This window comes from Mobula hypostoma, chromosome 1, assembly GCF_963921235.1.
Source record: "Mobula hypostoma chromosome 1, sMobHyp1.1, whole genome shotgun sequence".
Lineage (NCBI taxonomy): Eukaryota > Metazoa > Chordata > Chondrichthyes > Myliobatiformes > Myliobatidae > Mobula > Mobula hypostoma.
Genome location: NC_086097.1, coordinates 45,917,827 through 45,930,276, shown reverse-complemented (window position 1 = coordinate 45,930,276; position 12,450 = coordinate 45,917,827). Strand labels below are relative to the sequence as shown.

At 38.8% G+C, this 12,450-nt stretch overlaps 1 protein-coding gene across 1 annotated transcript in view; it reads right to left on the bottom strand.

Moving 5' to 3' along the window:
• The window catches only part of rcor1 (REST corepressor 1), a 113,109-nt gene that overhangs the window by 27,033 nt on the left and 73,626 nt on the right, over window positions 1-12,450 (bottom strand). The window contains exons 5-7 of the mRNA XM_063047562.1: window positions 8,526-8,687; window positions 6,087-6,208; window positions 5,080-5,164 (exon numbers count right to left, since the gene is read on the bottom strand). Coding sequence (XP_062903632.1) covers window positions 5,080-5,164; window positions 6,087-6,208; window positions 8,526-8,687 — 369 coding nt within the window. The remainder of the gene's footprint in view (window positions 1-5,079; window positions 5,165-6,086; window positions 6,209-8,525; window positions 8,688-12,450) is intronic.

Genomic DNA, 12,450 nt, shown 5'->3' with positions numbered 1-12,450 from the left:
ATGCATCAGATTTGTGTCTTTTGATAACAAAAACAGGAGATAGGTACAAGTATGCAACTCTCTCTCTAGTAATGTTGCCTGGAAGGAAAATTCTTCACAGGTTAACAACAAAATAGGTTGGTATGATAGATCAACTGATTCTGCAAACACATAATGAGTTACTGTGACCTGAAATTAATTTGCACTAATTTTGAAAGGATAAACATGAAATCACCTGCAACTTGTTTCATACTGTGCCAAATACTAGCTTTACGTCTGCTTCTTCAAGCAAGAGTTGCACTGATGATTCATTCAATGTTGAAACAAGCTTGATTTGCAATTTGCCAGGAAGTGGGTTTTGCACCAAAAATTACACCACAATAATGTTTGCTTAGTGTTCTTTACCAAGGCTGTTAGCTTCTTGGTTAAATAGAGAAATTTCAAACATTTCTTTAGGATATGCAGGTTAAAAATTCAGTCTGATTAACTTTGGTTAAAGTTTTCATTTTCACTCATTTTATTGCTCACATCTTTAGTTGTTCTGCTTTACTTGGATCACATCTTTTACTTTTCCCTTTTTTTCTCCCAACACTGCCAAATGGGTGTTGTGCAATGAGCCAGAATTGAGTAGAGAGCTTAAGAAAAGAATCCTTGGGGGGAAAGTGATCATAATATGATCGAAATTGTAGAAGAAGCTAAAGTCTGATGTATCAGTATTACAGTGGAGTAAAAGGAATTATAGAGGCATGATAGATGAGTTGGCCAGAACGGATTGTTAAAGAACACTGGCAGGGCTGACGGCAGAGCAATTCAGAAGACAAAGGATGGAGAGAGAGAGAGAGATATATATATATATATCCCAAAGAGGAAGTAGTATTCTAAAGGCAAGATGACACAACTGTGGCTAACAAGTCAAAGCCAACATAAAAGCAAAGAGACTGCGTATAATACAGCAAAGCTTAGTGAGAAGTAAGAGGACTGGGAAGCTTTTAAAAAGCCAATAGAAGGTAGATGAAGTCATTAAGCAGGTTAAGATAGAATACTAAAGTAAACCAGCCAATAATATTAGAGGATACCAAAAGCTTCTTCAGATACGTAAAGTGTAAAAGAGAGGCAAGAGTGCATATTGGACCACTGGAAAAAGATGCTGAAGAGGTAGTCATGGGGGACAATGAAATAGCATACAAACTGAATAAGTATTTTGCATCAGTCTTCACTGTGGAAGACACTAGCAGCATAGTGGAAGTTCCAGATGTCTGGGGGCATGAAGTGTGTGAAGATACCAGAACTAGAGACAGTTCTTGGGAAACTCAAAGGTCTGAAGGTGGATAAGTCAACTGGACCAGATAGTATACCATAAGACACAGGAGCAGAATTATGCCATTTGTCCCATCGAGTCTGCTCCGCCACTCAAATCATGGCTGATCTTTATATCCCTTCCTCAGTCCCACTCCCTGTAACCTTTGATGCAGTGTCCAAAAAAGAATCCATCAATGTCTGCCTTAAATACACCCAACGACCTGGCCTCTACAACTGCCTGTGATAATGAATTCCACAAACTCATCAACCTCTGGTTGAAGAAATTTCTCCGTATCTGTTTTAAATGGGTGTCCCTCTATCTTGAGGCGGTGTCCTATCGACCTTGACACCCCCCCCCATCATGGGAAACATCCTTTCCCATTCTACCAAGCTTTGCGACATTCAAAAGATTTCAATCAAATTAGATTAGATCAGATTCAACTTTATTGTCATTGTGCCGAGTACAGATACAAAACCAATGAAATGCAGTTAGCATCTGACCAGAAATGCAAAGAATAGTGTTATTTACAAAATAACTGCAAATAAAAAGTAAGTGCTACAGCACACAAATATAAAAGTACTGAGACAGTACAATATGGGTGCAATATTGCTTAGTGCTGTGATGTGAGGTTCAGCAGGGTCACAGCCTCAGGGAAGAAGCTCTTCCTGAGCCTGCTGGTGCAGGAGCGGAGGCTCCTGTAGCGCCGACCCGATGGCAGGAGAGTAAAAAGTCCATGGTTAGGGTGACATGCATCCTTGATGATGCTTTTCGCTCTGCCCAGGCAATGTTTATGGTAGATGTTCTCAATGGTGGGCAACTGGGTGCCGATAATCCGCTGGGCAGTTTTCACCACACGCTGGAGTGCTTTGCGGTCCGATACGGGACAATTGCCTTACCACACTGAGATGCAGTTGGTCAGTATGCTCTCAATGGTACAGCGGTAAAAGTCTGCCCCCTCATCCTTCTAAATTCCAAAGAGTACAGACCAAGAGTCAAATGTTCCTTGTATAATAAACACTTTCGTTCCCGGAATCATCCTTGTGAACCTCCTCTAAACACTCTCCAATGGCAGCACATCTTTTCTTAGATGAGGAGCGCCCAAAACTGTTCACAATACTCAAGGTGAGTCCTCACCAGTGCCTTATAAAGCCTCAGCATCACATCCCTGTTCTTGTATTGTAGACTTCTTGAAAGGAATGCTAACATTGCATTTGCCTTCCTCATCACCGACTCCCCATTTAGAAAATAGACTGCATATTTATTTCTTCTACCAAAGTGCATGACCACGCATTTTCCAACACTGTATTTCATTTGCCTCTTTCTTGCACATTCTCCTAATCTGTCCAAGTCCTTCTTCAGCCTGTTTCCTCAACACTACCTAGCCCTCCACCAATTTTAGTATCATCTGCAAAGTTGGCAACAAAGCCATCTATTCCAAAATCTAAATCACTGGCAGCTAACTTATACCATTCACATTCTTTTTACATTATATGTCAATGATTTGGATGATGAAATTGATGGCTTTTTTTGCAAAGCTTGCAGATGACATGAAGATATGTCGAGGGGCAGGTAATTTTGAGGATGTAGAGAGGCTACAGAAGGACTTAGATTAGGAGAATGAGCAAAGAAATGACAGATGGAATACAGTCTATGGTCATGTACTTTGGTAGAAAAAAAATGAAAGGATTGACTTTTATAAATGGAGAAAAAAATACAAAAAACTGAGACACAAAGGGACTTGGGAGACCTTGTGTGGAATTTCCTAAAGATTAATTTGCAGGTTGAGTCTGTGAGGAAGGCAATTGCAATGTTAGCATTCATTTCAAGAGGACTAGAATATAAAAGCAAGGATGTAACGATGAAACTTAATAAAGCATTGATGGAGACTTACTTGGAGTATTGTGAGCAGATCTGAGCCCCTCATCTTAGGCAGGATGTGCTGAAACTGGAGATGGTTCAAAGGAGGTTTACGACAATGATTCCAGGATTGAAAAGGTTATGAAGAGTGCCTGATGGCCCTGGGCCGGCATTCACTGGAATTCAGAAGAATGAGGGATGACCCCATTGGCCCCCATCAAATGGTAAAAGGCCTTGATAAGAGTGGATGTGGAGAGGATGTTTCCTATGGTGGGAGAGTAAGACCAAGAGGACAAAGCCTCAGGATAGAGGGGTATCCTTGTTGAAAGGAGATAAGGAGGAATTTCTTTAGCCAGAGTGTGGCGAATCCGTGGAAATCTTTGCTACAGGCAGCTGTGGAGGCCAAGTCTTTAAGTATATTTAAGGCAGATATTGACGTATTCTAGATTGGCCCGGGCATGAAGGGATACGGGGAGAAGGCAGGAGACCACGGCTGAATGGAAAAATGGATAAGCCATGATGAAATGGGAGAGCAGAATCAATGGGCCAAATGGCCTAATTCTGCTCCTATATCTTATGGTCTTAAATACAGATAACTAGGTTTGATCAATAGTTTATATACACATTTAGAAAGCTACCTGCAGCTTGATGAGAAACAAGATGCAACTCTACATTATAGTTACACTATTTTTATTTAAAACACAGGCAAAATGCTGACATTTTGAAATGGAATTCTGTAAGTCTTTTCTTAAAAAGAATAGTTAAAATTGAGAAATCCAAGTCCAAATTGTTCCTCCAAATACATTCAGAGCTTAAGTTTAGTGCAATCCTAACAAAGAGGAATACTTGGACCAAATCCCTAGATAAGTATGGAATTATCTGAAAGAATAAAATGAGGTATGGTACAGAGCACAAATTTATAAGCCTTTCAGGATGCTTGAAGGAATCTCTATGTTATTATTATGGTTCAAAATTACTGATTTTTTTATTTCAGCTACCTGTTTAATTTTCATAGGTTTAACCCTGCAGCTGAATTAAGTACAATTTAGACTTCTGCTTTCACACTTAACCAAAGCTACATATTTGTAATTGGACTGCATGTGTGTGACAGCTTTCCAATTGAGTCAGGGTCATTTGATTGAATGATAATTGTCAAAATTTTGAAATGCCGCTGTTGTTTTTAAATTTACTTTGATATCTTGATGAAGTTTTAAGGGTACTGGAGACATAAGAAATGATTCTTGGACTCTTGTAAATAATGGGTTTAAATTAAGTGCCAGCTTATGTATGCTCTGTTCTGGATAGTGTGCAAAGTTTGTCCTTCACTGCGGAATCTGCCTGCCGCTTGTTTAGATTAACCACTCACAGATATCCCTTGGGAATGTATGTAGAGTTGGGTTCTCACATTGAACTAAGTTCCCTCCTTTGTCTAATGAAAGAGAATAACTGATAAGAACTGGACAGAACATTCATTTGTAACTAAAACTTTGATTTAGTGCAACTGACTTGGCGGGAATATCTATTGAACTGAGTGTTCTTCCTTTCGCTAGATCTATAAATTGCAACGATTCTGCATGTTAGACAGAAGTTCGTCACGAGCCGCCAGAGGGAGAGGAATTTGGTCCCTCTGATGCTTGGCTCCGAGTTTCTCGCTGGCTGAATTCGAACAAATAAACTAGTGAAAAGGATAAAGTAAAGAACTGTTTGTGGTGTGGTTATTGGTCCGGTGAATTTAAGTTTACAATCTAAATTCAGATTTATGGAGTACCTGGAACAAAATGGTTCTAGTCAAAATGATCTTGCAGTATTTGAGGTTATTTATTAAAATTTGTCTTTTTCCAGCCACGAACATAACTTAAAATTTCTACTTAAATAAAACCTGGTGGGATACTGACAAATAAATACAAACTACGCTGTTGATTAGAAAGAGAATGTCAGCTTACCTCTTTCTTTGCCTCTTTGCTTGGATCAATTTCACTATCAACAATACTGCTCGTATTTATATTAGATTCTTCAATTTCATCACCACTGTAGAAAACCAGATTTGGTAATTCAACAAAACTTAGCAATTCAACATTCAATGATGATATTTACCAGAATTACACAATCTCTCTAAAAAGATAAACTGTATGTAACACTCTTACAAATAACAAACTATCTCACAGTAGACCACACTACATTCAGCTTTGCTTGCATGAGTGGAGTTCACTCTAAATTTACTAACTCAGTAATGTTAAATGAAATTAAATCAATACTTTTGGCACTACTAAATCATCCTGCGAGCTAAGGAAGCAGTTGTATCTGACTGAGGAGGATCTTAGTGGAGCACCAGCAGCAAAAATCTGAAGCACCAAAAGTCTGAGCGTGTGCACTTAGTGAAAATCTGGGCTTAATGTCCCCAGCATTCAGAGAATTGATTAGTCGACTGGAAAATAATACTGGAGGCAGCTCCAGTGTACAAATACAGTATGCTGATGCAGACTGGTTATGGCTATAAGATAGCTGTGCAAATGATTCAAAACTTGATGCCCCAAAGGATTGATTACACACAAAATCAAAAACATTGAATTTGACTTATTTTGTGAACTGATAAAATTAGATTGGATCATGAACATATCAGATTGGCACAATAGTCAGATGACTTCAGTAATGGATTTAAGCACATATTTACCATCTTTAATGTTTTAGTGAGGTTTTGTGTGAAACTGTTTACATCAGTCAGCATAATAAGAAATTTCAACTTTATGCTGGTAAATGAAATCTTGTTAAAATTCACAATTTTCAGGAAATTTGTACTAAAATTCATAAAGGCAGGGACAGAAATTTAAAACAATTGAAAATGTTGAAAGAAAACTGAACGTGAAAATAACCACAAAATATCTAACCCGAAATAGACTGAAAAATGAAGTTTTATAAAGTTTACTATACAATTGTTGTAACATTTAATTACCTTCCTTCTTTATCCCTTTTCATTTGCTTGCGAGCATGACGATCCATTACACTGGTCTTTGTTCGTGTCTTCTTCCATGAGTAATAGAACTTTACTAAGCTTGCTATGGATTTGTCAGGTAGCTGTAAAAAAAAAAGAAAAAAATGGACATAGCAGAACAACTCTGTGAAGTTCAATCAAATTTCAAAATCCAGATAATGTCATCTCACAGTTGTACTGTTGTCAAAGTTTGAAATGAAAGTGCATTTCAACCCTCTGATTAATAAATGCATGAACACAAGTATAATCAAGGGAAATGGTACAGGATGACTGGAAGATGAAATTGGTGCAATGATCAGCCTAGATTCTACTGAGAGGTGCATCAGGCAAAATGGAATGCAAGGCCTACCGTTCCTATTTTATAGTCTCATTTTCAATTATATTATCACGTCATAAAAGTACATATAGTACATATGTAAGTGACCCACCCAACTTTGCTGAGTTCCTCTGACTTATTGTTTGTTGCTCCAGATTCCTGCGTCTGCAGTCTCTTGCACCTCCAGACAAACGCATCAATTGTAATTACACTACCAAGTGAAACTGATTCAAATTTCAGACCCAGTCATACACTTATGATAATTTGGACAATCATATCTTGGGTAGCAGTTTTATTCTGTGTGGGATAGAACAATAGCTTGGACAACTTCTTGGGGAAGAAATCAACTATTGCTTTGAATTTAATAGTTGTTGTTGAAAAGCAGATAAAGGATCGACATATGGGTTTCAATGTCAATGTGCAAACTCTTATCTTTCTTGTTCAGAGATGAATAAAATAGCTTCAAAAATGAGCCAGAGAACACGCTTTCTAAATGAGATTTAAAAATGTCATACACTAAAGTGCATTTATGACTTATTTAAATATATACTACAGTTTGGGAGGCATTTGTTCTTTAAAAATACACTTCAAATTATTTGCCCACGAAGATTTATTGCAAGACTGCATTCAACAAAATAGTTTTGAAATTGGATTACCATCTCCTGTAATGCATCGAGTAAAGATTTGACTGCAATAGGTTTTCATTGCATAATGGAAGTTTATTGAAAGTGAAAAATAATGCAGCCCCATGGTAGAAAGCCTTCAACAAACACAGGATCCCATGGCTTAGGTGCAATTCCATTAACTTGGTTTGGAAGAGTTCCATGCAGGGATCTACTGCAAGCTCAAGAGACCAAGAGCTTTCTAATTGTTTGGAAAGGCTCCTTATTACATACTGCAGGTCTTGAAGTGGGCTGCCTGCACCACAAGGACAAGGTGCATTACAAAAGATGTCTTACTGGGGGAGGGAGAGATTGAGAGCGTTCTAATGTCAGTTCCAGGAATCCTGTAGCTGGGATGTGAACAGGGCTGTCTTGGTGGCTTCGTAAACATATCTAAGATCATGAGGATATCAAAAAGCATTAACTGACTACTTAATACCGCAAGTAACAGCAGAAGCAATGGTATATATACAAAAAAAAGATCAACTGAAGCATTGGTGCCACCTATCTGGCTGGCTGTAATTTAAAATTATGGTACACAATTATATAAAAAAAACCATTGGGACAGTAGTACACAAAAGTCAGTATTACAACTGACAGGTCAGTTCTCTACTTTCATTTTCTTTGAGTTTTATTGAGAACCAGAAGCTTCTGCTATTGAATGTCAACAATAAAAGTTAAAAGATAAATAAGTCTCAATTCCTTGCCTATTTTCTCCTCTCCTGAAAATCTTAATATCTGGCAACCAGGTTCCATAGGTACAATGCATTGCTTGATACTTCAACTGCACTACTACATAATGACCTCAGACCCAATAAGTCAATATCAGAATGATCCTCACTCAATGCTTACATTATCAAAAACCTCTGGCTGATAACTCCTCAGTGGAAACAACATTGAAATACACCAAAGGACAAGTGAGCTTGTGAGTAAGTTAGCAAACTCAAGATATTAGTATTTAAAAATAGTTAATACTATAAAAAGTTGGCAAATTCAGTGGGGGATCTGCAGAGTTTCAAATGAGTTCCAAATTAAACCAGCCAACAACGAACAATGGATTTGATGGGAAATCTGACCACACAAATTCATTGACAATTGAACAATGATAGTGGAGTCTTGTGGTAGCACTGAAATCATACACCAAGTAAACGGTACTGTATATAGCAGCACCTAGCTGAAATCTGCCCATCTCACATGCGACTTCTCAGTTAGGGATGACCGCACAAAGGGAAAATATGCACCAAAAAAAGTTGAACTCTACCAAAGCTGGGGATATTGAAGTTTGGCTCAATCAGGACACGAAGCTCCAATGAAAAATATCACAGAAAATAAAGTTGCTTTGTGTTAGAAGTATAATTTTTTTAAACTCAAATTATTTACACACAGGTACAATATGTATTTCTAAAATTCTCTTATTCCTACCATTTGCTGAATTCTGTGGAAAGTCTTCCCATGGAAACTGAATGCTTGCTCAAAGAGCACCCGGTCCTCCACAGTCCACTCATCTGGGAATGGTGTGAAGTTTGGAAGGTCGGCCAAGGACTTCTCAATGTTATGTTTGTGCCAAAACAGCATGCCTAGGGCCTGTGGGAAGAGGAAAAAAAACTCTAGGTGAAAGAAAATTTCAAAACAGTAACATTGAAAGGAGATTGAAAAATTATCCTATTAAAATGAGAACTGCACAGAGCCATTAAGTTTCATTATTTACTTGCAAATTATGACCAAATTGGCAATTTATTGAATAAACGAGTTAACATTAGTTAAAATTTCACCAAATTGGAAGGATTAATCATGAATTTCAGAAGGTTTCAGGTTTACTGCCTCTTCAAATCATGTCAACTAAAGGTGACTGATTATAGGCATTGTTTGCCAGTATTGTCAGAGGGAACACTCGTGGACAGAGAAGAGGCAAAATGAAATATTGTACAATCTGCAACTTCTGATTACTATTAACATAAAAACATATGATGATGTGATACCAACAGGCAAAATAAAAACGAGGAAGTCTACAGATGCTGAAAATCCAAAGCAACACACACAAAATGCTGGAGGAACTCAGAAGGTCAGGCAACATCTCTGGAAAGTAATAAATAGTTGATGTTTGGGGCCAAGACCCTGCTTCAGGACTGAAAAGTTGGAGGGAAGGGAAGGAGGACAATTTTACACCTTAAAAGTGGTAATGAAAAATTCTTTACCTGTGTTAGACCATAAGATATAGGATAAGAATTCGGCCATTTGGCCCATTGTGTCTGCTATGCCATTTCATCATGCCTGCCCCACTTCCCTCATATCACCAATCTCCTGCCTTCTCACCATTATCCTTTCATGCCCTGACTAATCAAGAATCTATCAACCTGTGCCTTAAACATACCCAATGATTTGGTCTCCACAGCTACCTGCTGCAGTAAGTTATACAGATTCACCACACCCTAGCTAAAGAAATTCCTCATCTCCATTGTAAAGCCACGCAGCTCTATTCTGAGGCTGCGTCCTCTGGTCTTAGACTCCCCCAGCATAGGAAACATCCTCTGCAAATATACTCCATCAAGACCTTTCCAGCATTCGATAGGTTTCAATGAGATTCTCCACCCCGCCCCTGCTATTCTTCTGAATTTCAGAGCTATCAAACGCTCCTCACACGACAAGCCTTTCAATCCCAGAATCATTTTCGTGAACCATCTTTGAACCCTCTCCAATATCTACACATCCTTTGTTAGACAAGGGGCCCAAAGCTGCTCATAATATTCCAAATCAGGCCTCACCAGCACCTTATAAAGTAGTAACATTAGACAGATAGATAGATATACTTTATTGATCCTGAGGGAAATTGGGTTTGGTTACACCCTTGCTTTTATATTCTAGTCCTCTTGAATGAAAGCTAACATCCCATTTGCCTTCCTCAACAACTTAACCTGTAAATTAACTTAGGGAATCTGGCATGAGGGCTCCCAAGTCCCTTTGCACTTCGTATTTTTGAATTTTCTCTCTATTTAGAAAATAATCTACACTTTTATTTCTTCTACCAAAGTGCATGACCATACACTTCCCGACACTGTATTCTTTCACTTCTTTGCCCATTTTCCTAATCTGTGCAAGTCCTTCTGGCGCCCCTCTGCTTCTTCAACACTACCTGCCCCTCCACCCATCTTCATATGGTCCGCAAACTTGGCCATAAAGCCATCAATTATTTCATCCAAATCAATGATCTATAATGTAAAAACAAGTGGTCCCAACAGACTACTGTGGACCATGATGAGTCACTGGCAGCCAACCAGAAAAGGCTCCATTTATTCCAACTCTTTGCCTCCTGTCAGTCAGCTACCCATGCTAAAATCTTTCTTGTAATACCATGGGCTCTTAACTTGTTAAGCAGCCTCATATGTGCACCTTGTTGAAGGCCTCCTGAAAATCCAAGTACGAAACATCCACTGATTCTCCTCTGTCTCTCCTGCTTGTTATTTCTTCAAAGAATTCAAACAGATTAGTCAGGAAAATCCTTCCCTTAAGGATACCGTGCTGTCTTCAGCTTATTTTATCACATGCCAAGTACCCCAAAAACACATACTTAACAATCAACTCCAACATTTTCCCAACCACTGAGGTTAGACTGTAATATTCTTTCTTCTGCCTCTCTCTCCCTTCTCGAAGAATTGAGTGACATTTGCGATTTTCCAGTCCTCCAGAACAATACCAGAATCCAACTGATTCTTAGAATATCATTACTTAATGCCTCCACAATTTTTCAGCCACCTCCTTCTGACCAACTGGTCCAAGCGACTTAACTACATTCAGACATTTCTGTTTCTCAAGCAACTTTTCCCTAGTAATGGCAACCACTCACCTCTGTCCCTGGACACTCTCGGAATTCTGGCATACTGCTAGTGTCTTTCACAATGAAGACCGCTGCAAACTGTAGAGTCATACAAAAGTGCAGCATAGAAACAGGCCCTTCGGCCTATGACTGTGCACAGTCATGTAAACTGCCTACTCCCATCAAACTGCACCAGGACCATAGCCTTCTATCCATGTTCCTATACAAGCTTCTCTTAAACATTGATATAAAGTTTGTTCCACACTCTCACATGCTGAGGGAAGAAGTATCCCCTCATATTCCCCTTAAACTTCTCACCTTTCACCCTTAACCCATGACCTCTAGTTGTAATCCCAGCCAACCTCAGTGGAAAAAGACTCTTGCATTTACTATCAATACCCCTCAATTTTGCATACTTCTATCAAATCCTCTCAATCTTCTGTGTTACAAGGAATGAAGTCCTATCCCATTCCTCCACAGCATCATTTTCCAGCAGTCCGATACCTACTCTCAGCTCTCTTTTACACTTAACATTTCTGAAGACATTTTTGGCATCCTCTTGCAGCATTTCAAAATCTGTGGCTTAACCCAATTACAAAAACTCTGCAATTTCAGTATGTAGAAACACTTCAAAGTGAAACCAGTTACGACCTACCTTCAGTAGCTACCTACTAGAAGCTAAGCATTGGTGATAAACCAACTAAAAAGCTTTACCTAAAAAAAAAATTCAATTGTAGATACAGTCATTGTGTTTAGTGGGTTAACAACATCCTTTTATGGGATGTGGGTATCTGTCAGGCTTATGGTCTATTGCTCATTACCAGCAACACTTGAGATGGTGATGAGGAACTATCTCCTTAAACTTCAGTTGGCATTCTTGACCTTTTTGGTGGGGTCATCCAGGATTTAAATGGATTATCATGAAGGCCAAGTGTTGAAAATGTACTCATCTGGACTTCTGTCATGTTGCTGGTGGAAAGTCATGATGAAAGTCACATATAACTGAACATCTAACCTCGGACTTGCTCTTGCTGTTCAATACCTTGAGGAGTTTCTGATCAAAAATTTCCATAGAACGATTAAAATCTCAGATTCACCATTTGTACTGCAGTTAAATATCAAGAGGACACACGAGACTCCTTGATAGTGACGAGTATCCGGTAGATAATTTTTAATATTTATTCATGCAATATAGATGTCATTGACAAGAGCAGTATTTATTGTCCATGAGCAACCTCGCAGTTCTTCAACTGAAGGTAGCCTCAGTGTTATTGGGTAGGGAGTTCCTGGATTTAAACACTGAGGTGTTGAATCTCCAGAGATGATGGAATGAGACGTGGAGCTGGTGGTGACACTGCCACCCTTGTCTTTTTATGGTGCTAATAAATTTAGCAAGAATTGCTAGAGTAGCCTTGCCTGTTAACTTCAATATACTTTGTACTTGCACTGAGACTATAGCGTGCAGATAAGAGTCATAAAGGGGAAGAGCTTGGACATGGGCCTTTTTGGCACAATCAATCTATGCCAGATACAGTG